Source organism: Crotalus tigris, unplaced genomic scaffold (assembly GCF_016545835.1).
Source record: "Crotalus tigris isolate CLP2741 ecotype Arizona unplaced genomic scaffold, ASM1654583v1 scf7180000018301.7375997, whole genome shotgun sequence".
In the NCBI taxonomy this organism is placed as follows: Eukaryota; Metazoa; Chordata; class Lepidosauria; order Squamata; family Viperidae; genus Crotalus; species Crotalus tigris.
In genome coordinates this window covers 6,319,833-6,345,754 of record NW_024096931.1, presented here as the reverse complement: position 1 = coordinate 6,345,754, position 25,922 = coordinate 6,319,833, and the positions used below count along the sequence as shown (strand labels likewise).

Below are 25,922 nucleotides of genomic sequence, written 5' to 3'. Positions count from 1 at the left end.
CACACACACACCCCGATGCACCTAGCACGGTCTTTCTACAGTTGGGCAACTTTAAAAAGCCAGTAAGCGGATCTCACGGCCTACAGTTGCCAAACTTGACAAACACTGTCCTAGCAAATAGAGATGGGTTTACACCTTCAGATCTATTGGCACACCAGAGTTGTGAATTTTGGGAGTCGTAGTCAACATATACAGTGGTCCCTTGGTACTCAACTGCTTTGAAACGCATCAAATTTGGTACTCAGGGCATTTTGACGTGAAAATTTTGTCCTGGTAAAATTTTGTCATTGTTTGTTTGGTACTCAATGCACAAGCTAGAGTTGTCGGTGTCGGCTATCTTGTGGTCACGTGAACAAAATTCGGAGACTTGGCAACTGACTCATGACGGTCACAGCGTTCTGGGGGGGGGTCCTGTGATCCCCTTTTGCGACCTTCGGACGCCAAGTACATGGGGAAGCCAGATTCGCTCGTTACTAACTTAACAACTGCAGCGATTCGCTTAACAACTGTGGCAAGAAAGGTCATAAAATGGGGCAAAACTCACTGAACAACTGTTTGGTTTAGCAACAGAAATTTTGGGCTCAGTGGTGGTTGTACATTAAGGACTGCCTGTTACCAGGAAAAATGGTTGTTAATGAGGAGTGGATGGTGTGGTTATTTTTGAACCCTCCATCAGAGAGGAGCAAAGGAACTCAAGATAGACACAAACTGGAGGAAGATGAGCTCCAGAGATTCAGCTGTTGTTATGCTGTGTTGGTGCTTTGTGTTTTGTTGGGACCGTGCTACTGTCACAGCTTCATGCCTCGAACCACAGAGTTTAATTTCTGCTCTTCCTCGCTTCTCTTTTTCTTGTACACCAACTCAACAAACGGTTCCACACATTCTTTTGCCTCAGAGTGTTTGCTCCTGACACATTGTTGTAGCATAGATGTTGGTTGTCACGCACATTTACACACACCACGGACCAATATGGCTACAGTTGGTTGGATAAATATTTCCTGTGTTTTTGAGGACTTGCACAGTCATGTAATATGCAAACCTAGCCTTTTCAGTAGGCTGAACAGTGTTTCAGCCAGAAAGATGATTGTTGATGTTTCCTTTCAATTTGCTTGATGCCTGGGAGTGATGTTTCATTCAATTGCTAGTAAGATACATGCGTCTTTCAGGAGGGTCTTTCTTTCTTTCCTTCCCCCCCTGCTTTCATGTTCACCATACAACTTCTTCACAGTGAAAACTTTCTCCTTCCTTCCTTCCTTCCTTCCTTCCTTCCTTCCTTCCTTCCTTCCTCTCTCCTTTTTCCCAACCTTCCTTCCTTCCAACATCTTCAGAGTAAAAAATTCTTTCCTTCCTTCCTTCCTTCCTTCCTTCCTTCCTTCCTTCCTTCCTTCCTTCCCTTCCTTTCTATTCCTTTCCTTTCCTTTCCTTCTTTCTTTCCTTCCCTTGGAATTAACAATCCTCATGTTGAACTCTTCTTGAATACATGACCATTAGGTGCAACTTGCTGAGAATTCTAACTGCCCTGTTGCTCACACCTTGCTTCCAGATTTTCACAGTCTTTATGTTTTGGGAGGAGGAGCACAGATTGATTTGTGGAGTGACTGCATAACACAGTCCCTTAAAAATCTTAGATAATTAGCTTGCCAAGAGGACAACCCCATCCGTCGCCTTTCCACAAAGTAATCAGGAGTAGACATAATTTGTGGGGGAAGGTGTTTGTGTGTCGCAGGGGAATTTTCAGAATAGGGGTGGAGCCTTTGTCCAACCTTTACTTGTTTCCAGTTCCCCCAGGCGTGCTAAGGTAAGCAGGATTGACCTGGCTAGTCCTTGAATTGGGAGACTGTGGTTTATAGCTGAGGCTGCAAACTGGAGAAAAACAATTATCCTCAAAGGGAGCGGCTGACAAGCCACTTCTGTACCGCTGCCAAGAAAATTACACGGATGTGACTATGAGGTCACCAGGAGTCAATTGGTGTTGGAAGAAAATGTTGGGATTCGCAAGTAGTCCTCAATTTACAACCGTGATGGGGACCAGAATTTCTTGTTGTTAAGCAAGGCCGTTGTTAAGCGAGTCCTGCCTGATTTTGCAGCCTTTTTCGCCCCGCTTGTTCAGCGAATCATCTAAATCAGGGGACTCCAACCTTGGCGACTTTAAGACTTGTGGACTTCAACTCCCAGAATTCCTCAGCCAGCAAAGTCCACACGGTTGGAGACCCCTGATTTAAATTTTTAAGTAAATCCCCATGGACTTTGCTCGTCCGGAGGTGCCTAGGCGAGTCGCAAATGGCCTTGCTTAACAATGAGCTTGAGATGCTCTAACCGTCATAATTGCATGCCGGCTGCCAGGGGCTCAAGTTTTGATCCCACGACTCTGGAGATGCGGCAACGGTCACAAGTCCAAGACCAGTCATTAAGTCCCTTTTTCAACTTCAAACTGTCGCTAAATGAATGGCTGTAAGCCAAGGACTATCTGCAGTTTAGTATGACAGGCAGTCCTCACCTTACGACCACAACCGAGCCCCAAAGTTCTGTCGCTAAGTGAGACAGGAGGTGAGTTTTGCGCACATTTTACGATCTTTCCTGCCACGGTTGTTAAGTTAGTAACCCGGTCGTTAAGTGAATCTGGCCTCCCCCATTGACTTTGCTCGTCAGAAAGTGGCAAAAGGGGATCACGTGACCCTGGGACCCAGCAACGGTCATAAATATGAGCCGGTTGCCAAGCATCTGAATCTTGATCGGGTGATCGTGGGGAGGCTACAAAGGGACGTAACTGTGGAAAACGGTCATAAGTCACCTTTTTTAGTGCTGTTGTAATGTTGAACAGTCACTAAATGAACTGTCGTGAGTCAAGGACTATCTGCACATGTAGCCCTTCCCATCCTGGCTACTGTAAGCCTAGTTCCAACGTCTCCCGTTTTTGTCATCTCTCAAGATCCAAATTCACTGCCAAGGAAGAGACACATTATCTAATTGTTACGGCTCAGCTGACTTGAAGAGGGTCAAAAGCTTTTTCAGGAATAGATGGGTGGTGGGGCGAATAATGGATTTTTGCTTGGAAAGACTTCTCTCTTTTTTTTTGCTCTCTTTCTCTAATTTTAGTTCTTGGTTTGATGAAAAGCCCAATGGATTCTTTCTTTTCCTGCAGGGGGCCCGTCCACCACGCTTGGGGGTCTGCATTTGAAAGAGAGTGAATCTAGTGGAAGAGCAGGAAGCATTTAATTGTTTGGAGAAGCCAAACTATGTTGGCCTCAGACTTTGACCTGTGGTTAATTGAACCATGGCTTATTCAGATGACCCAGTTTTCTGCATTTGCGTGACACACTGAACCGAGAGAGAAAGGTTGGGGCGTGCTTTGCGCAGCATCCTTAAAATCAAGCGTGGGGGGAGCTAGCATGCGCTTCAGGGGAACATGCAAACATGGCTTCACCTGCTCCAAAGGGAGAGAGAAAGTAGAGAGGGAAACCCTTAGGTCAGGGGTAGGCAACCTCGGCTCTTTTATGACTCGTGGACTTCAACTCCCAGAATTCCTGAGCCACCATGGCTCAGCTTGGAAACCTCTCCCTTTCTCTTCAGCGTGGTTGGCTCAGGAATTCTGGGAGTTGAAGTCCATGAGTCATAAAAGAGCCAAGGTTGCCTACCCCTGCCTTAGATGTTGTGCTACAGAAAAGTCTGGAGTCTTCTTTGACCTTTCACAATGGACTGCTCCATTTGCAACCTCCTGGGGTTTGCCTGGAAGATTTAAAATTTAAAACTGACCCTTGGATCCAATTCGCTTCTTTAAGGGCACCCGGAGAAAATACCGGTTGAATGACGCTTGCTAAAGCCCACATTCCACTCCGAACATGTTTGCACATCTTAACATAACATGGATAATTACAGGGTTGGAAGGGACCTTGGAGGTCATCTAGTCCAACCCCCTGCTTACCATTTCAGACAAGTGGCTGTCCAGTCTCTTCTCAAAAGCCTCTCGCGATGAAACACCCACAACGCCTGAAGGCAAGCTGTTCCATTGGTTTATTGTTCTCACTGTCAGGAAATTTCTCCTTAGTTCTAGGTTTCTTCTCTCCTTGATTAGTTTCCATCCGTTGCTTCTTGTCCTGCCTTCAGGTGCTTTGGAGAATAAGCTGACCCCCCCCTCTTCTTTGTGGCAGCCCCTCAAATATTGGAACACTGCTATCATGTCTCCCCAGTCCTTCTTTTCACTAGATAAGACATACCCAATTCCTGCAACCGTTTATCATATGTCTTACCCTCCAGACTCTTCATCATCTTTGTTGCTCTTCTCTGCACTCTTTCCAGAGGCTCAACATATTTTTTTTTATCCTGGGGTGACTAAAAGTGAACGCAATACATATTCCAAGGCATTATAAAGCGGTACTAACATGTCACAATGATCTTGATTCTATTCCGCTGTAAATGCAGCCTAGCACTGTGTTGGCTTTTTTGGCAGCTGCAGCACACTCCTGGCTCATATTTAAGTGACTTTCCATTAGGACTCCGAGATCCATCTCACAGTTATTGCTATTGTGCCAAGTTTCATCTACTCTTTACCTGTACATTTGGTTTTTCTTGCCTAAGTGAAAATCTTAGCTTTCTCTACAATCAGTTTAATTTTGCATGTCTGGATCAAACTAGCTTCTTTAATATGCCACCCAGAGAAGATACTTGTTGAAAGAAGCTTGCAAAAACCCATCATTCACCCTGAGCATGTTTACACGACTTCCGTGCATGTTCTCAGCTTCTCTTTGAAAATATGGACATTTTACCCTTGGCGTCGCCCGCTTATTGGGTGCTGAGAAAGCAAAAGGCAACCTTGGGCCGTAGCATCCAGCAGTTTGTCTGTGGGGCTTCTATGAGCCATGAAATTGCTTCAGTCCCTGCATGTTGCTGAAAATACACAGCTCTTAAAAGCAGCCAAACGGGATTTTGATTTGGTGCTATTGTTCCGTGGCATCTCCGCTTAGATTTCAGGGTTTTAGTTTTTCCGGGTTGGGTTGGGTTGGGTTGAAGGACAAGCTAGAGGTCTACGGATCAGCACACTCTCATCCTCTGATGGCTGATCAGGATGGCTGAGAAATGAAACCGGTGCTAATTCTCAGAAGGAGGGGAAGAATTGGAGGCATAAATATAGCAGTGTGGGTCATCGGGCTCCAAGGAAGGGAGGGGGAGAAAATGAGATCATAGATGGAGATAAACTCCGGGGCAGGAATGTGCAGCTTTTCACTGGCAGCAGCCCCGCGCACCTCTGAGGGATCGTACAGTGGAAACAGATAATATATATCGATCGGCCAAAGCAAACAACTCAACTGGCAGGGTCAACTGGATGACATCAGCCTGCGGAGTGCTAAGTGCCATCTGCGAAAAGGATCCCAGAGAGAAGTGCATTATTTATCAGAGGGCGCCTCATTAGTTCAGCACCCTAAGCTTGGTGGGTACTTCGTGGCACGGCCGATTAAGCCTCCAGGCTGCCGGCCAAAAGATCCAGAGAAGCCGCCCTTTATTTCTCAGAGCTGGGCTGAGAATCTACATTCAATTATTATTATTTTTTTCGGTCTTTCTTTCTGGGTGGCAACTTGTAATGCGTGAATGGATGGGGAGGAACGGAGCGGAAGCCACATAGTCAGCTGGGGGTTAACCCTTTCTTTGTTTCCACTCTGGAAGTGTCCTCTCTATGGTGTCGACTTATAAGCTAAGGTGAGAGCTCAGCCTTCCTTCCTTTTTCTTTCTTTCTTTCTTTCTCTTTCTTTCTTTCTCTTCCTTCACTTTATTTCTTCCTCTTCTTTTTTCTCCCTTCCTTCATCTTTTTTCTTTTTTCTCTTTCTCCTTCCTTCCTTTCTCTTATTTCTTCCTCTTCCTTTTTTCTCCCTTCCTTCCTTCATCTTTTTTCTTTCTTTCTCCTTCCTTTCTTCCTCTTTCTTTCTCTTTCTTCATCTTATTTCTTCCTCTTCCTTTTTTCTCCCTTCCTTCATCTTCTTTCTTTCTTTCTTTCTTTCTTTCTTTCTTTCTTTCTTTCTTTCTTTCTTTCTTTCTTTCTTTCTCCCTTCCTTCTTTCCTCTTTTTTCTTTCTTCTTCCTTCCTTCCTGTTTTATGTTCAATCCTAGTAACCGTTTTGTTCGTGGATTTTTCACTTTAGTTCACTTGCATACAAAGCCTCTCTCTGAGGAGGGTGGGCAGTTAGGAAGTGTGATAAACAAACAAGCAAGCAAATAAATAAATATTTTTGCCTTGTGGTCTCTTGCATATCAGAGCCCCCAAGCTGCTTACTACTGCTCTGAGGATCAGCAGAGAGGTCATTTTCAATATTCCATCTGTTCTTTAAGCCATCTTTGAAGGAGGAGATTCTTGCCTGAGGAGACCCAGTTATCCTCCACTTTTGACTTTTTTTTTTTTGTACAGACTAAAGACATTATCTGATGGTGTCTTTGAGGGTCTTAAAGGTCTGGCTTTTCTTTCAAGCCTTCGACTAGGGTGGATGGAGCCCGTTTTGACCTGTTTGTGCTGCTCACTAGATGGATGGATGGATTGAATGAATTTATAGGCTGCCCATCTCATAGATGTGAGTCTCGCCATCTTGTTCCTTCTTTGATTATATATTGTCAGAGGTTTTCTTGCTGGGACCAGCCCAGAGAACAGTATACAGGTAGTCCTCAACTTACAACAGTTCATTTCAAAATTGTGACGGATGATAACTAAGAGGCCACAACGAAAAGTGAAAATTTTGACTGCTCTCCAAAGTACTGGAAAAAAAACCTAAGCACATTTGCTCGCTGTCCAGGGTGCTGAAACGCCCCCCCCCTTGCAACGTTTTATGTGCCTAGTCTTGTGGAAAATTAAAGGATTTTGTTTTTTCTTCCCTTAATTACATGGGCTGCATTTTCTTTTTACAACTCTGAGAGGACTCTCTATTTGCATTCTTTAAACCAGTGGTTCTCAACCTATGGGTCGGGACCCCATTTGGGGTCGAACGACCATTTCACGGGGGTTGCCAAACAACGCAGTCCGCCATTTTTTCCCCCCTTTTCCTCAGCTGTGCTACTCCCTTTTATTCTATTGGCTTTTGAAAGCCAATAGAATAGACTCTCTTGAATAGATCTAATTCTATTGGCTTTCAAAAGCCAATAGGAATTGTCCAGGCTGTCTCTGCCCTGCTGAGCCCGCCAAAAGTCCCATTCTGCAAACGGTGCTGCACCAGTTGAGTAGTCCTCGACTTACAACCGGTTGAGTAGTCCTCGACTTACGATCGGTTGGGGGTCGCGGCATTAAAAAGGTTGAGAACCACTGCTTTAAACCTTCCCTAACTTCTTCTCTTAGACAGGAAAGTTACCATTTGGAAGAAGACTGTAAATTCTATCATCTGTTTATTAAAAAATGGTTCAGTTTGTATCCCTAACTCATACAGATATCTGCACCAGTCCTGGCAGATGTTTAAGGTGTCTGAACTTGACATGTCAGCTTTTTTTCTCCCAAAGACTTTGTTTTAATGACAAATTATTGTTTGCTTGTGCCAAATATCTTTGCCATGGTCTTGGGAAGCTAAAGATATTCTCAAAGCCGACAGAGACAAATCATTTTCCTATTTCTGTCAAACAATTTACTTGGACGTATCCATTTCAGTCATCTGCCGCTGAACTTCATCTGAGGGAGTTTTGGCCTCTTCCTATAGGTTGATTTTATTTATGCCTTTATTTATGTCTGTTCCTTTGGCTCTCTTTTAACCGTAGCAATAAATTATCTAGCTATGCTATATCGAAAGTCAGCTTGATCTTAAATGAGTGGGTGAAAAGGCTGTAGTAATTGCTTCTCAGATTGACTGCTTCAGCTTCTCCACAGTTATGCCCATCCTTCAGAAAGGATGATGCTCTTCTACCCCATTTCAAAAGAGCAGCCAGTGAGACACAGTGCATGATGTGTCCAAAATCAGTAACAAGAAGCTAGAAGCCAACGATCAGTTTTCTGGGCAACGCATATCCAGTAGCCAGAGTGAAAAAGCAAGAAACTCTTCATTCAATAGGAAATGTAACAAGAAATATCGGTGTGATTTCCTACATACAACCACAATTGAACCCTAAAAATAGTTATTGAGTTTTTGCCCACTTTATGACCTTTCTTGCCAATGTTGCTAAGTAAATCACCGCAATTAAGTTAGTAACACGGCTGTTAAGAAAATCTGGCTTCCCCCATTGACTTTGCATGTCAGAAGGTTGCCAAAAAATGATCACAGGACCCTGGGACACTGCAAACGTCATAAATACACACTAGTTGCCAAGCATCCAAATTTTGACCAGGTGGCCATAGGAATGCTGCAACAGTCGTAAATGTGAAAACCGGTCACTTATGTCACAGCATGGCTGGCTGGGGAATTCTGGGAGTTGAAGTCCACAGGTCTTAAAGATTCCAAGCTTCAGAAGTCCTGGATAAGTCCTCCCAGTAGTGAAGTCCATTTACATGAAGGTTAAGGTTTTAAAAGTGATGAATGTCAAGAGTGCTGCTCTACCATCCTCTTAGAAGAACGGCTGCCAACAGACAGGTGGTGGTGGCAGGTGGCGGTGGCGGCAATGTGTATCACTTTTATTTTTTTTTACTGAAATCTTCAAGAGGGCACGGGGAAAATGCACTGACATTTTCTAGTCACGGAGGTGTCGATCTATTCATAAGGCTTGGGATGATATTTTTAACCGTGCAGTAGGAAAAATTGAACTGGTGAAATCTCCTGCCAGGTTTTGAGAAGCGAGGGGGTGGTCAGTTGCAACAATGGGAAGCTCTGTGAAGGATGCCCCTCCCTCAGTGCCCTGGATCAGTGGCCCCCAACCATTTGGGCACCAGGGACCGGTTCCATGGGCCTGGTTTTGCATGCTGCCTGCATCCCGCAGATGGGGCTTGTTTGCGCGGCCCGGTGGCCGGCATGCCACGGACCCTTGCCGGTGCACTGACTGGGGGTTGGGGACCTCTGCTCTAGATTATCCAAACTCTGCCGTAGGAAAATGTATAATTTAATTCAAGACTACTTTATTATAGCTAGAAGACGAAATGGGATGCAGAGCTTAATTTCAGCCACAGCAGAAATGCTCCCTACAGGTGCCACTTACAACCACAATTCAGCTCGAATTGTCTATCGCCAATGGGGAGAGCCAGATTCATTTAACGACTGCACGTTCCGCTTAACAACGGCAATGGCTAACCGTGGCAAATGAAAGCTCTTCAAATTGGACACGGTTCACTTAACAACCATCTTGCTTAGCAAATGGAAATTTTGTTCCCAATTGCCGCCGTAGGTTGAGGACTACCTGTAATGTTTTCTCTTGGAGGTCTCAAAACAAACGAAAGAGTAGGTCGATTGGGTTTTGCTCTTGCTGTTGATTGACTGGAGAGAGAGCTAGTTTAGTAACGTATACGACTGGGTGTGTTCGGGGCTAAAATTAACCCCTTTGTGATATTACAATCACTCAGCTAAGCAAGCGGTGGGCCCAGAGCTTGTGACCTTGCTTTGCCTTGCCTCATTGGCAGCCACAGCAGCGGGATGAATGAAAGCTGTGAATGCTCCAACACTGGAAGTTTTTAAGAAGAGACTGGACAACCCTGGTATAGGGTTTCCTGCCTGAGCAAGGGGGTTGGACTAGAAGACCTCCAAGGTCCCTTCCAACTCTGTTGTTCTGTTATATCCCAAGCTGATCACCTCTCCACTCCTTACTTCACCCCACCTATGGAAACCGAGTCTCCAAGCGCCACTAGCTGTCACTGCAGGAAATGGAAACAGACCCATCTCCCAGCCTACGAGCCCCCATGCTGGGAGCGCATTATGCATCCGCTGCCAACGCGACGGCGTAGGAGGACACGGCCCCTAATTGGCACCTTTCCTTTGAAAGCAGAGCCCAAAGCTTTCCCCCCCCTGGAGAGGCTCTATTCTAATCAGCGGGATGACAATGTGGGCAGCAAGCGCGAGGCATACAGCCTCGTCGGTTGCTTTGGACCTGCCCTACCGCACAATTCATGCCATGAATTGCTGCCCACCCACCCACCCAGATTACACATGGAGAACCGACGGGCAGGCTAGATAGAACTTTGGGCTGTTCCATTCCAAACTGCTGGGGAAAAAAAAGGGGGGGGGGTGTTACTTATAAATGTTTTCCCCTTCACTTATACCAGGGGTAGGCAACCTTGGCTTTTTTATGACTGGTGGACTTCAACTCCCAGAATTCCTGAGCCAGCCATGCTGAGGGGAAAGGGGGAGGTTCCCAAGCTGAGCCATGCTGGCTCAGGAATTCTGGGAGTTGAAGTCCACGAGTCATAAAAGAGCCAAGTCTGAAGACCCATGGGCTTGACAATAATAGAACTGGTTGGTCATTCTCTTCTTCTAGGGCAGGGGTAGGCAACCTTGGCTCTTTTATGACTCGTGGACTTCAACTCCCAGAATTCCTGAGCCAGCATGGCTTAGCTTGGGAACCTCCCCCTTTCCCCTCAGCATGGCTGGCTCAGGAATTCTGGGAGTTGAAGTCCACGAGTCATAAAAGAGCCAAGGTTGCCTACCCCTGACTTATACCATAGAAAGCTAGCACAGCAAAGGGAAGACTTCCGTTCCAAGCAGTGGGTCATAGCAAATGTCAATACAGGTAGTCCTCGACTTACAGCAGTTCAGTTAGTGGCCATTCAAAGTTACAGCGGCACTGAAAAATGTGACTTAGGACCCTTTTTCACAGCATCCCCACAATTGACATTCAGATGCTGGACCACTGGTTCGTATTTATGACCGGCACAGTGTCCCGGGATCATGTGGTCTCCTTTTGTGACCGTCTGACAAGCAATAAATGGGGAAAGCCAGAGTCACTTCGCAACAGCCTTCTCAGCTTAACAACTGCAGTGATTCGCTTAACAAGGGTGACAAGAAAGGTCGTAAAATGGGACAAAGCTCACTCAACAAATTTCTCACTTAGCAACATAAAATTCTGGGCTCAATTGTGGTTGTAAGTCCAGGATTACCTGTGCAGACTAAGCTAGTGCACACCTTCAGAACACACACACCTGTTGCATGAAAGCATTTATCCAGCAGGTGGTTCCCTTCTATTTCCCAAGCACATCATAAAAAAATCCATCTGGAAATACCTATTTTGAGAAAGGAGCTGGCAAAAATAGAAATGTGATTAGTGCTGAAATTAGGACACATTTTTCTGTGCATTTTTTTTTTTTCTGTTCCTGGGGGAAGGAAACAGGCTTAGGAGTGACTACCTGGGCAGACAGGTTGCTGAGTAGAGACAGCTGATCCATCATTCCTCTTCCTTAAGATCTTAAGGCTGGGAACTTCGTTCATGGCTTGATGTGGAAGGTTGGACCTCGCTGCTCCTTGGATGCCAAAAATAAACAAATGTCAACTTCCAGCTCAAGTATCCCCAAATAAAAGTCCGGGATTATTTTCATTTCTGAAAAGCTTACTGTTTATTGAATACACAGCATGGCAAAAGCAAGGTAAAACTAACTCTAAAATCCCAAGGCATCAGACCGTAGCATGTAACAGTGGTGGCGAACCTATGGCACGTGTGCCAGAGGCGGCACTCAGAGCCCTCTCTGTTGGCACGCACGCTACCACCAGCAGCAGCAGGTCCATCAGGCTGCCACCGCTGGCCGGAGCAGGAGTCCCACCCAGCACAAAGGAGGCGAAGCGGCCAACTAGCAAGCTCGAATAGAGGTGATAGAGCAGATTTCAAGACATTTTTTCCATGGTGGTTAAGTGAATCATTGCAGTTGCTAAGTGAATCATGCAGTGTTTAACTAATCGGGCTTCCCCCCATTGACTTTGCTGATCAGACGCCAGCTGAGAAGGTTGCAGAGGATGGTCACATGACCCAGGGATGTTGCAACCCTCATAAACACATGCTGTTTGCCAGCACTTGAAATCTGATCACGCGAGCATGGGGACGCTGCAACTCTCATAAAGGCAAGGACCAGTTGTGAGTCACTATTTCCAGTGCCGTTGTGACTTCGAATGGTTGCTAAAAAAAAATATGGTTGTAAGTCGAGAATTACTTGTACATTCAGAGTTTTCCCAGCCATCCAGAAAACAAAATGCAGAGTAAATAATGCATTATTTAACAGAACAAAATACCCAAGCTGGAAGGGACCTTGGAGATCTTCTAGCCCAGCCCCCTGCTCAAGCAGGAGACCCAATACCCTTTTAGACAAATGGTTGTCTGGTCCTTCCTTAAAAACCTCCAGTGATGGAGCACCCACAACTTCTGGAGGCAAGTCATTCCCCGGTTGATTGTTCTCACTGGCAGGAAATTTCTTCTTAATTCCAGGTTGCTTCTCTCCTTGATGAGTTTCCATCCGTTGCTTCTTGTCCTGCCTTCGGGTGCTTTGGAGAATAGCTTGACCCCCTCTTCTTTGGGGCAGAAGATATTGGAACACTGCTATGTCACTCCTAGTCCTTCTTTTCTCTAGACTAGACGTACCCAATTCCTGCAACTGTGCTTCGTTTGCTTCATTATTATAAAAGGATGCTTTTGCTTTCATTTAAAATGGCTGCAGAATCCAGATCTTTCCTCTAACGCTGTGACCCGTGGTTTGAAAACTGGAGGCAAGGCTTAAGTGTGGATAATTGTCTCCCTCTTCCCCTTCCAAAAGAAATTGCTTTGCCTCTGAATTGCTCTCCCTTCCTGACCAGCTGCTGGCTCGTCCTCTGAATTCAAGGAAGGCCCGTGCCTGTTTGTTGGCGGCAAGAAAGCAGCAGGCCTTGTCAAGCGTGTGTCTGAGAGGGATTTTTCCAAGCCAGCCATCTGCCCTGATGGTAGGAAGCTTGTAGACAGAAGCATCCCAGCCTGGCTTCTGCCAGAGTCCCCCAAGAGGAAAGACCAGCTCCCTGTTTGCTCTCAACGTTGGGCTGGTGTGCCTGAGCCAAATTGGATGTGACACACAGATGGTGCGTGTAGAACATTTGGGCAGCCTTTCCAGTTCTGGGTGGAAAGCTTGACCTGACACATGGAAGGACCTTGAAGGGGCCATCAGTTCTGAGCTGGCATATTTCAAGGGAAGGAGAAGATCCAAATCCTGACCAGGAGGGTCCCCACGAGGTCGAGAAGGCAACGTGGTGGCCAGCTGTTCAACCAGCTGTTCCAGTTGAGCTTTAAATAGCAGATTTATCCAGGCATTGAGCCTGTGCTGGAGATTCTCCCTGTTCCCCCTACAACAGTGGTCCCCAACCTGTGGGTCGGGACCCCATTTGGGGTCGAACGACCATTTCATGGGGGTCGCCAAACAACGCAGTCCGCCATTTTTTCCTCCTTTTCCTTAGCTGTGCTACTCCCTTTTATTCTATTGGCTTTGGAAAGCCAATAGAATAGACTCTCTTGAATAGAGTCTAATTCTATTGGCTTTCAAAAGCCAATAGGAATTGTCCAGGCTGTCTCTGCCCTGCTGAGCCCGCCAAAAGTCCCATTCTGCAAACGGTGCTGCACCAGTTGAGTAGTCCTCGACTTACGACCGGTTGGGGGGGTCGCGGCATTAAAAAGGTTGAGAACCACTGCCCTACAAGGTCACATTCGGTGTGGTGAAGCAGCCCTTGCTTTGGAAATGTTTCCAGAGAAAAATCAGGGTTGCTGAAATTGTCTAGTGGGGAGAGAAAAGTCATTTTTTTTAGATTTCTCGTCTTGGGGGGAAGCTTGTTAAAGAGAGATCCAATCTAAAAGGAAGGAGACATTTTCTGATAGTGAGAAGAATTAATCAGTGGAAGAGCTCGCCTTTCGGCGTTGCAGGTGCTCCATCAATAGAGGTTTTCCAAAACAGACCGGACAACCATTTGACTGGGATGGTATAAGGCAGTGATGGCAAACCTTTTAGAGACCGAGCGCCCAAACTGCAACCCAAAACCCACTTATGTATCACCGGGTGCTGGGTGGGTGTTGCCCACTCGGCGGGCGCAGCTACAGTGGGCTTGGCAGACTGGGTGGGCGTGGCCACTGGATGGGTGCAGCTGCAGTAGTCATGGCAGATTGGGTGGGCATGGCCAGGTTGGACGTGGCCACCTCGATGTTGCTTATGGGGAGGGACACCTGTGGGAGCAGGGCAGGGTTGGGGGAGATCCAGGGGGTCTCTGGTGAATGGGATGGTGGGCTTCCTAATAGTGGCTCCAGGCTGGCTGGCCTTAGGCCAGCGATGGCAAACTTTTAGAGACCACGCGTGCTGGGGAGCTGGTACGCGTGCCATAGGTTCGCCAACACTGATATAAAGTCTCCTGCCTTGAACAGGGGGGGCCAGACTAGAAGACCTCCGAGGTGCCGAATTATTTCTTTCTAAATATTTAACATTGTTAGCTTACTGCAGGGATGGGAAGGGCTCCTCTTCAATTGCAGATTTAATCCTTTTCCTATTCTTTTTAGAAATATGACATTCCATTCCACACAATAATTGGGTAACGGAGAGTGGCTTAAATTACCTGGTTTTCAGTAGTATTGATCGATGATTCTTGACAAATCCAATGCACCTTTTAAGCTCATCAATAGAGTCTTCAGATAACGGGCCAATCTTTGCGAAATGTGACAGGGCTGGAAATGAGAGCACACAGGAGCTCATCAGAAAGTAGGCAACATATACAAACTCACTCAGCACTGCATGTGGATTTCGCAGGTTTTAGCAGGGGGATCTTAGCTTACCTTGGCTCATCTTCAAATGGCTCAGTAGGGTTAGACTTCTGATTAGGAGAGGAACTGCCAAGAATTACCAGGAGTAGCTAAACTGGGAAATAAAAAAAAAAAAAGCATCCCAGAATAAGATGATAGCAAATGATTCTCAGTTTGTTGCCAAGAAAATCTTGGCAGCTTCAAAAAAAAACTAACCAGAACTTAGATTAGTGTTTCTCAACCTTGACAACTTTTCAGACATGTGGCCTTCAACTTCCAGAATTCCTTAACCAGCATGTTGGCTGGGGAATTCTGGGGATGGAAGTCCACATATTGTAAGGCTGGCTGGGGGATTCTGGGAATGGAAGTCCACATATTCTAAGGCTGGCTGAGGAATTCTGGGGATGGAAGTCCACATATTCTAAGGCTGGCTAGGGAATTCTGGGAATTGAAGTCCACATATTCTAAGGCTGGCTGAGGAATTGTGGGAATTGAAGTCCACATATTCTAAGGCCGGCTGGGAACTTCTGGGGATAGAAGTCCACACATTCTAAGGCTGGCTGGGGAATCCTGGCAATTGAAGTCCATAAGTCTTAGAATTGCTAAGGTTGAGAAAACTGACGTTGACCCTTAACAGGAGATTTTAAGAAACCAAAGGGCTGCAACCCACACTGGGAAACAGATTCCAGAAAAGGAAAATGACTTCCACATTGTGGCTAAGAAACTAGAAAACTAAATGCCTCTGTCTAGGAGTCCAGCTTGTCTCAAAGAGGCCTTCTTGTACCTAAATGCACCTGCCTAAGAGTCCAGTTCTAGCCAGAATCCTAGGCAGGCGCATTTAGTTTTCTAGACCTGCTAATGACACGTTTACCTCCGCCCACCTTCACTTGTCTTATTGTTACCTTCCGTCCGGAAATTCATCCCAAAATGACTATCTTTCAGAGATGAACCAGATTAGGAACCCCAGTCTACAAGAAAACTAGAACTAAGCTTCATTAAGATATAATAACAGAATCCAGCCAAGTCTGATTGTGTTTTTTCTCCCCTCCCTCTTACATCTCCATAGGACATGAAGGAACCAGCCCCAATCTCTTCCAAATACTAGCTCCCCATCCCTCCAGGGCTCAGTAAATGTTTCTGATCATTTTTTTATTTTTATTTTTGGTAACAGCTTCTGAAAATTTCCTTCAAGGCACAGCTCCAGCAAACGGTAGCAGAAACTGGAAAGATTTTGCTGGCAGCTCCTTGCAATCACAGCTTGGAAGTGTTCAGGATCAGAATGATTAAACTACTGGGCTCCTTCAGTACCTTTTAAAAGTTTGACTCTCTTTGGAAATGAGTGAGCTTGCCAAAAATATATATATCAACAATCCCTTGGGAAATAATCCAGGGTATTGCAATGAAATGATTTGGGGAAAATCACTGGAATTGATTTATAAAAAGTTTGTAGTCACTTGTTGGTTGGTTAGTTAGATGGCTGGCTAGCTGCTGGCTGGCTGGGTGGTTTGGCTACCCTCTTTAGAAACACAATTCTGGGCAGCTCACAACCCCCCCAAAAACACTAAAAGCAAAAATCTGGATGTCAGCTATTTTCCTCCAATGCAGCTAACCTCATCATCTTTAGGATCTAGTTCAGTGGTTCTCAACCTGTGGGTCGGGACCCCACTTGGGGTCGGATGACCATTTCACGGGGGTCGCCAAATAACGCAGTCCGCCATAGACTCTTGAATAGAGTCTAATTCTATTGGCTTTCAAAAGCCAATAGGAATGGTCCAGGCTGTCTCTGCCCTGCTGAGCCCGCCAAAAGTCCCATTCTGCAAACGGTGCTGCACCAGTTGAGTAGTCCTCGACTTACGACCGGTTGGGGGGTCACGGCATTAAAAAGGTTGAGAACCACTGATCTAGTTAAGACAGTTGAGGAAAAAGCCAGAATGGAGGGCAGGGTGGGAGGGATCAAAAACAACAAAGTTATGCCATCGTTTGAATTTACCATAATCATCTGTTATGAAATCATCAACTAGCAGGAATTTTCTTCAGATTAAGTGTTGGGTCGCAGCAGTGTTCCTCAATCTCAGAAACTTTTAAGATGTGCGGACTTCAACTCCCAGGATTCCCCAGTGAACTTTAAAGTGTGTGGACTTCAGTTCCCAGAATTCTCCAGCCAGCATGCTAATTGGGGATTTCTGGGAGTTGAAGTCCACACATCTTAAAGTTGCTAACATTGAAAAATTCTGGGTTACTTGTGAAAGGTAAGAGAGAATAGCTTTAGGGCACAAAAAAAAAGGTCAAACATTGACTGGGAGACACGTGCTTTGTAAAGTCAAGAGAGCCTATGGCAGTGTTTCTCAACCTTGACAATTTTAAGGCATGTGGACTTCAACTCCCAGAATTCCACAGCCAGCATTGCTGGCTGTGGAATTCTGGGAGTTGAAGTCCACATGCCTTAAAATTGTCAAGGTTGAGAAACACTGGCCTATGGTAATATGGACAGGGGGGTCCACAGAGGTCAAAAAAAGTCAAGAGTTTGGTCATGACACTTCTAAAAGGATGTCAGTGCTGTCTTGACACACAGAACCCAAAATCCTTTGCACAGAGGCTGTTTGTAGAAGGTATCTGAGATAAATTGCCCATAAAATGCACCTATTGTGTAAAGCAGAAATTATCAATGATTTATTTTGCCAAAAGGAAGGCTGTGAGGCAGAATACTGGAGATGACATATTGTGCTGGAATATGCAAATCAAAGTTGAGGAATGCATATACAATCCAATCAGCCCAAAGTTTCATTCTTTCCGACTTGCAGCTCAAGACTTGGCGTGGACTTGGGTGCGGAAAATCAAAGTCATCTATGGTTTGTTTTGCTATTTATTGAAGAAACTCCGCTGGCTGTTTTTTCCACAGCTTACTCGGCTTAAAACGCGAACACTTTATGGCTTAGCACGGCGAGGGACTCTAGCTAAACTCCCTTCCGCAAAGAGTTCATGAATTAACCAGGTGGGGATCAATAATTCAAGAACAGTCCTTATCACCCCACGATGACAAGAGCCGTCTTGTAGCCAGTTCTGCCACTTTTGCTCTGCTGGCTCCAGGGATGGCTGGTTTTTCATTCCGATGGTAAAACCCCAACCAGTTCCACTTTTGGTCCATCAAACCAAATTAAAAACGGAAGTAATTTCATAAGCTGGAGACATATGCCAAGCTATGGACCCCCTCATGTTATGTTCTTAGCAATGGTATGGAATTGCATTTGTTTGGGGGGTTTTTTTGGCAATTTCCCAGGGAAGGATTCTTCTGAGAATGGCTGTTCAGGAAGCTACTAGTGTGTCGGATTGTGCAACTGAAGGAAGAAGTGGGGGGGGGGGAAAGGGTTTAGTGTCAGCAAGAGGACTGCGGCGTCTCAGGGAAGAGGCAACATGTTCCAGAGTGGGGCCCAAAATGAGAGACTGCACAGTCCTGGGCTGCAAGGGGTTCAAGACAGCCACACCCTAAAACCTCTCAGGTACATCTGATAGCTAGAAGGTTACAGCTTTAGTCTGGCAATATTCTGTCTAAAGGTTTAAAGGTAAAGGGTTTCCCCTGCCCAGTTGTGTCTGACTCCAGGGCGTGGTGCTCATCTCTGTTTCCTAGCCGAGACAGCCAGCGTGGTCTAAAGACACTTCTGTGGTCATGTGGCCAGCACAGAACACTGTTATCTTCCCATCAAAGTGAAATCAATTTATCTACTTGCATTTGCAGGCTTTTGAACTGCTAGGTTGGCAGAAGAGGTAGCCACACCCTAGAACAGGAGTAGGCAACCTCGGCTCTCTTATGACTCATGGACTTCATGGAGTTGAAGTCCATGAGTCATAAAAGAGCTGAGGTTGCCTACCCCTGCCCTAGAATCTCCCAGGGTATATCTGTTAGGTTAGAACAGGGGTGTCAAAACTGTCAGCCTGCAGGCCAGATGCGTCATGCCAAAGTCGTGATACGTCATGACACGTCACGTGATGTTGCGACTTTGACCCCCCCTGGGTTAGAAGGTTATAGCTTTAGTCCGGCAAGATTCTGTCTGTTAGGTATAAGCCAATAAAAATATTGACTGGCTTCTACTGTGTCGTCTTTGGACTTGGGCCCGACATCTAATGCTTCTCTGTGTTGTGTTCCAGAGTGATCTTGGAAGATGTCGAACCTTGGCAACAGTGACACCAAACCCCCCTGTCTGCCCCGGAATGGACTTGTTAAACTCCCCACCCAGGCCAATGGACTCGGCTCCGCGAGCATCACCAAAGGGACCCCAGCGATGAAAAACCGCTTGTGCCAGTCTTCCGTGCCTGCAATCATCAGCCCGGCCTTAATGAATCACAGTGATCTGTCCATGCCTGGTCTAACTTCACCGCTGTCTTTGGCGGCTCTGGCAGGAGGGCCTTCAGGAGCCACCGTGGTAGGACTTCCCTCCGATGAGATTTCTCCAGCCAATGGGGACATCCCATCCCTGGAAGACCTCTCTGGCTCCCCCACCAAAAGACATCTGGCTGTGGATGAAAAGATCCTGAACCGTTTGTTTATGTACTTTTCAGCCTGTGAGAAATGTGTCCTGGCCCAGGTGTGCAAAGCGTGGAGGAGGGTCTTGTATCAACCCAAGTTTTGGGTGGGTCTCACGCCGGTGCTGGACACCAAAGAGCTCTACAATGTCCTGCCCAATGGAGATAAGGAATTTGTCAACCTTCAAGGTTTTGCAATCCGGGGGTTTGATGGTTTCTGCCTCGTGGGGGTTTCCGACTTGGACATCTGTGAGTTCATTGATAATTATGCCCTCTCCAAGAAAGGAGTGAAATCTATGAGCCTTAAGAGATCGACCATCACAGATGCAGGTCTTGAGGTAGGTCTTCTGCTTCCAGGCTGATGGCCCTGTCCCTGTTGCAGAATTCAGTCTGGGCTCTCTAGGCTGGAGGTAGCTCCTCAAAAGTTGTTCCCATACTGCCATTGTCTCATACTAGAATAGAATAACAGTTGGAAGGGACCTGGGAGGTCTTCTAGTCCAACCCTCTGCTCAAGCAGGAAACCCTATACCATTTCAGACAAATGGTTGTCCAATTTCTTCCTGTTGGAGCACCCACAACTTCTGGAGGCAGGTTGTGGTTAATTGTTCTAACTACCAGGAAATTTCTTCTTAGTTCTAGGTTGCTTTGTAAAACATGGAACTAATGGAGGAAGTCATGGCATAGATGACTAGAAACTATGATCAAAAAAGGCAAGTTGGCACCCAGGAGGACCTGTTGAAAGTTCCACCTTATTTTTGTGTGACCTGCACACGACAAAAGTGGCACGGTTGGAGGTCTTTCTGCATCAATCCCCCAGCCCAGCCCAGTTTAAAGAGGGTCAGACAGGTTTATAGCCCCCTTCACTTTGAAGAAGGGGCCTTTTGGTGACCATGTCACTGCAATACATGTGTCCAGGTTGACTTTGCATAAATCAGATTAAATTGTGGGCTTCCACTATAAGCTACATTGGAGCACCAGTGTCTTCTCACCACAAATGCTCATGTGAATAGCTACTAAAATAGGGGACATTTAACAACCCTTAATTTAGGGATTCCAGATGGAATCCACATATTATATGAAGTCTATGCCATATTGTTTCTTTGTCAACCATGGCTTAGTCTCAAGTGGGAACCTAGCCATTGTAGGTTATTCAGTCAACCCCAGTTAAGGTCAACCGTGGCTTAGCACAAAGTAGGAACTCAGCCAATAAATCTTGCTTCCAATGGCATCTCACTCATGCAGGATTTTGTGACTTCACTCTACATGCATTCATCCCAAAGGAAGCCCTGCTTTGGTGTACAAAATTAACACCAAAGTAATTGGATCCAATTCTGTTTCTTTTTGTGAAGGGCATCCAACAAGCCACCATTTCCCATCAGCGCAACCCACTGCTGTCTCCACATGCTGCCTAAAGCCCATCGGAACAGATGTCTTTCTGAGATATTTAAGCAGATGGGTGAAGTTGCTATTAGTGAGCAATTACAATTACAGTAATTGGAAAAGTTGTCTTTGATCGTTTCCTGTGTCCTGATATAGTAACAGAACTAAAATAGAGTTTTAGGGAAGGGGAAAGAAGCTTAATCTTAAATCATCATATTGCAGATTATTTCGTTCCCAACTGATTAATCAAGCAAATGGTTCTCAATAACTTTACCAATTAAAAGTGTCGGTTTTATATTCCATCTAAAGCAGCACTGTCTGCTTGAGCGAGAAATGATTTTGGCTATAAGTGACAGGAGGCTGCAGAAGATTAAACCAGAGGCACTTGATCCACAAAGCATGTCGCAACAATATCATTTTCTCAAGAGATGAAAATGATGTATTTGGTGTGAGCAGCATCAGAGAAACATAATTTGTGGCACTGGCATGATGGTGTACAAGACACCCTTATGGCTTCTTGTGGCGTTCCTCTGAAACAAACTGGAAGTAGGAGATGACCAGGCTGAGCCCAAGGGAGGGGTCAAGGACATCATCAGTCTTGAGCTCCTTCAGGTCCACAAGAGATCCAAGTCCAGCCTACTTTTAATTCTGTTGACTCTTATCTACCATCTATTTGCTTTCAGAGAGAGTAGTTCAGATTCTTGTAGAGGGCTTAAGCTTGCAATAAACCCTTATATACATTTGAACTGCCTGGATTTCCTGATTTCCCTGGCACTTGACACTATAGTAGTTTAAACCAGGGATATGAACCTTCCCTGATTATGAAAGAACTTCAGTAAGCCAGGAAGACACCTCAAACTGAACTATATACTATCCAGACTGGGAAAATTGTGGTCCTCCAGATGTTGCTGAGATACATCCTCCAGCATTACTCATTATTGACCATGTTGAGTGGGGCTACTGGGAGCTGGAGTTTACCAATATCTGGAGGGGCACCGATTCCACACCCAGACCCACACTCTCACTTTGGTTTAGCCAATATTGAGAACATCCCAGTGGAAATCAGTTGAGAATTCTGAGGCACAAAGTTTATAAAAGAAAACTTGCAGAAGTTGTAAAAAACGCCATGTCTCTGCTTGGGACATCAGAGATACGTTTCACTACGCCTTATGAAACTCTATATGAAGATCAGCAGGCACGTTTACAAAGAGGCTAAACTTGATTAATATCAACCTTGGTTAGTTTTGAGGGAGACTTAACTTGCAGCGTGTTGTACAAATCCATCCTCTTGGGCACCATTTATTTTGCATACCTAAAAGCTGGGTTAATTTAGTAACCAGGTTGAGCTTGTTGCGTGAACTCAGCCCATAGGTGACTTCCTGCAGTGGTTGACTGCAGTGATTCTCTTAACAATCATGGCAAAGCTGATCATAAAATTGGGTCCAGTCCCAGGATTTATTTATTTATTTATGAGACTTATATACCTCTTTAAGTGCAAGCACACTCTAAGCGGTGTACACCAGTAAGCAATGTATATATATATATTTACATTGCCCCCAACAATCTGGGTCCTCATTTTACCTACCCCGGAAGGATGGAAGGCTGAGTCAACCTTGAGCCGGTGAGATTTGAACCGCTGACCTGCTGAACACAGTCAGCTAAAGTGGCCTGCAGTACTGCACTCTAACTGCTGTGCCACCTCGGCTCAAGGGATGACCGCAATTGCTTAACGACTGCATCGTTTAGAACTGAAATTCCAATCCCAATTGTGAAAGTTGTAAGTCAAGGACTACCACTACAGTTGGGTGAAGGCAGCTGTGGTTTTTTGTTTTTTTTGCCCTCTCAGGTTTAGAGTGAATTTTGTGAACTTAGCCTCCCTGTCGCTCTTTCAGGTAATGCTGGAACAGATGCAGGGGCTTATGCACTTGGAGTTATCTGGATGCAATGATTTCACCGAGGCTGGTCTCTGGTCGAGCCTGAATGCCCGCATCTGCTCCCTGAGTGTCAGCGATTGCATCAACGTGGCCGATGATGCCATTGCGGCCATCTCGCAGTTGCTGCCCAACTTGACTGAGCTCAATCTTCAAGCCTACCACGTGACGGATACGGCCCTGGCTTACTTCACTGCCAAGCAAGGTTACACCACTCACACTCTCCGCCTGAACTCCTGCTGGGAAATCACGAACCACGGCGTGGTGAACATGGTGCACAGCCTCCCCAACCTGAGCGTGCTCAGCCTTTCCGGGTGCTCGAAGGTGACGGACGATGGGGTGGAGTTGGTGGCAGAGAACCTCCGCAAGCTTCGGAGCTTGGACCTGTCATGGTGCCCTCGGATCACAGACATGGCTCTTGAGTACATCGCTTGTGACCTCCACAAGTTGGAAGAGCTGGTGCTTGATAGGTAAGGAAGGCCCTCATCCTCCCATTCAGGTGACAAAATTTGGGCCTGAAATAAGACATCCCGGGGAATTAGTATACCAGGGCATAGAAATGTTTGGACAGCTTGACGGTCTTTTGATGGTCTTCAATTGACAAGAGACAAAAAAGCCACTGAGCAGGACCTACAAAGGTCACCATCCAAAGAGGCAAAGGGATAAAGGGTAGAGAATGAAGCAGACAAGGATGAGGTGAGGTGATGGAAGAACCCACGAGATGGTCCCAAATTAAAGAAACAGATCTAATTTGGTCCAAGGTAGCTCCCAGTGTTCTATAATGTTCTTCAGAACCTCAAAAGGCCCCCAATGAGATGCCGATCCTCAAGGACCTATGACTCAAGGTCACTTGTAACTGATGGCCACTTTTATTGTAACACATCCAATAAAGTATTATGGTGCTATCATCTTCTCAACATCCGATCCATCTATTCCTTTTTCCAAATCTCCATTGGTGGCTCACTTGCTAATTATAAGACCAACCTCCCAATGATACTGCATAGTGGGCTTCACTTTTGAATGCATCTATTCATAGAATCAGGATGGAGACAGGGGGCACTGCTTCCCTGGCCAGTTTCTCAGAAGTCTTCGTATTTGGTAGCAGGCACATTCTATCATCTAAAGTTGTTCTCTTCTTCTCCTCTTCCTCTATGATCTGATTCTGCTCCTGAGTTGTTGGGAGTTAAGAGTTGTCCTCACTCACACATAAAGAATATTGGGAAAGCCCAAGTAACATTTCATCGCTGGTTGTGCCACGATCTACCCTTCTCCAGACATTGAGTTTTTGCAAGGTTAGACAAATTTCCAGGGGGCTTCAAAACTCTGAGCAGATTTTAACAGATTTAATTTGCTCGTTTGATGATGATGATGACGATGTTCACATTTATAGTGATGATCACCCTTTGGAGAATTGATGAAGGTGAAAGGTACAAAGGCCCCTTAAGAACTGTAGAAGCTTAAGACATTTATTGAGTTCTTTCATCCTCCTAAGCCTTCCCTAAAACTGGCCCTTGTCTTACCCTCTTTTTTGAATCAGATCCTGAACATGCTGCACAAAGTCCAATGTGATTCTTCACCTGATAAAACTTGAATGCTTGTGGAGGAGTTTACTTCCTCCTCTATAGAGATATTTGCATTATTCTCCTGCTTTTAAACTTACGGCTGTCCATCTTCATTTCTCTGGCAGGTGTGTACGGATAACAGACACTGGGCTCAGTTACTTGTCCACCATGTCCTCCCTTAGGAACTTATATCTCCGCTGGTGCTGCCAGGTAGGCCAAAGGGAGCTGGGATTCTCTCCTTGTGAGCCTCATCCAGGACAAGGCTTGCAATTTGTAATGGAGCATTGGGAACAAAGTATGGATTTGTAGCTGGAAGTATCCGGAAGCTTCAGCTGGTTCAAAATGTGGCAGCCCACATGGTATTGTGCAAGTCTAGATTTGCACACGTGTCACCTCTCTTGAAGGACCTGCATTAGTTGCCAATTGGCTTCCTGGTCCAATTCAAGGTGACGATTGTCACCTTGAAAGCCCAACAACACGGTTGAAGAACCGTCTTTTCCCACTCATATCAACCAGGTCCATCAGAGTGGGTGGGGAGGGAAAAGATGTTATAGATTCTCTTTCTTAAGGGGGTCCATCTAGTGGGACCATGAAGAAGGGCAGCTCCCTCCCTGTGGAACATCATCCACGTGGAGATAAAATTGGCCCTCATCTTGATAGTCTTCTGACGGGCCCTAAAGACAAGGGGACCACGGGAGATATGGAGCCCATCAAATGGTCGGTTTGATTGTAGTTGCCATGGGGCTGGGGTGCATTGGGTTTTGTTTGGGGGGGGGTCATTTTTATAAGCTGCCTGGAGTCACCATGAGTGGGTTGGGCAGCCCTGTACATTTTTTTTCCTGGAAGTAAATAAATAAACCTCACAATCCTGTCTTCTCCTCCTCTGTAGGTTCAAGATTTTGGTCTGAAACATCTGTTGGGAATGAGAAGCTTACGCCTCTTGTCACTTGCCGGTGAGTATTGGATTGGGGGGGATCCTTTCAGATCCAGTGAGACTTGGGTTTGGAAGAGACTTTTGGGATCCCTCAGGGCCTGAATCCCAAATCCCAAAGCACCCAACTTCCTTTGACCTTAGACCTTAGACCCATAGTGGTGCACCCCAGGCTCAGATGCACAAACTATGATAGATACAGGCACACATACATATGTGTGCATTTCTGTTTAGGCACACACATGGGGCACCTATGATCCCACGTGCACATGCAGGTATGAACGAGTATGCACCCATACACACAGACACATCTACACGCACAGATACACTCACACCCATATGGACAAAAGTGTCAATAAGAGATAATTAAACCTTCTCAGAATGGAAGAACATCTCTGTTTCCTTTTCAAGCAACCTCTGATTTTAGCCTTTCCAACTGAGCTATTCTTTCTTTCTTATTCTTGGTGCTCTCTGAGCTTGCTTGTTTTCTTTGCAGACGTTTGCACTGATGATGCTACCTAGTTGGGGTAATGAAATGTCTGCAAGAAAACAAGCAAGCTCAGAGAGAACCAAGGACCCCACAGTTGTCGTCCTCCTCCCCCTTCCTCTCCACAAAGCCCATTCCTTCTAGCACTGATGATGTTGCCTAGTTGGGTAATGAAATCTCTGCAAGAAAACAAGGAAGCTCAGAGAGCACCAAGGACGCCATAGTCCAGTAGTGGCAAACCTATGGCATGCGTGCCAGAGGCGGCACACAGAGCCCTCTCTGTGGGCACGCACCATCTCCCCAGCACACGTGGTCTCTAAAAGTTTGCCATCACTGGCCTAAGGCCAGCCAGCCTGGAGCCGCCATTGGGGAGCCCACCATCCCACTCACCAGAGACTCCCTGAATCTCCCTCAACCCTGCCCTGCTCCCACAGGTGTCCCTCCCCATAAGCAACATCGAGGTGGCCACGTCCACCCTGGCCATGCCCACCCAATCTGCCATGACTACTGCAG

At 46.0% G+C, this 25,922-nt stretch overlaps 2 protein-coding genes across 5 annotated transcripts in view; one reads left to right on the top strand and one right to left on the bottom strand.

Annotated features, from left to right (window-relative positions):
• The window catches only part of METRN (meteorin, glial cell differentiation regulator), a 98,450-nt gene that overhangs the window by 58,022 nt on the left and 14,506 nt on the right, over positions 1 to 25,922 (bottom strand). Inside the window, exons 2-4 of one of the 2 annotated variants that reach the window (XM_039349870.1) lie at positions 14,634 to 14,715; positions 14,417 to 14,525; positions 11,218 to 11,331 (exon numbers count right to left, since the gene is read on the bottom strand). In XM_039349870.1, the coding sequence (XP_039205804.1) occupies positions 11,218 to 11,299 (82 nt within the window). In that variant the 5' untranslated portion in view covers positions 11,300 to 11,331; positions 14,417 to 14,525; positions 14,634 to 14,715. Of the gene's footprint in view, positions 1 to 11,217; positions 11,453 to 14,416; positions 14,526 to 14,633; positions 14,716 to 25,922 lie in introns of those variants that run through there. The other variant, XM_039349871.1, reaches the window with a different exon arrangement.
• The window catches only part of FBXL16 (F-box and leucine rich repeat protein 16), a 39,536-nt gene that overhangs the window by 11,569 nt on the left and 2,045 nt on the right, over positions 1 to 25,922 (top strand). For all 3 annotated transcript variants that reach the window (XM_039349867.1, XM_039349869.1, XM_039349868.1), the window contains 4 exons: positions 18,744 to 19,456; positions 22,391 to 22,899; positions 24,117 to 24,201; positions 24,881 to 24,944. In XM_039349867.1, the coding sequence (XP_039205801.1) occupies positions 18,758 to 19,456; positions 22,391 to 22,899; positions 24,117 to 24,201; positions 24,881 to 24,944 (1,357 nt within the window). In that variant the 5' untranslated portion in view covers positions 18,744 to 18,757. The remainder of the gene's footprint in view (positions 1 to 18,743; positions 19,457 to 22,390; positions 22,900 to 24,116; positions 24,202 to 24,880; positions 24,945 to 25,922) is intronic.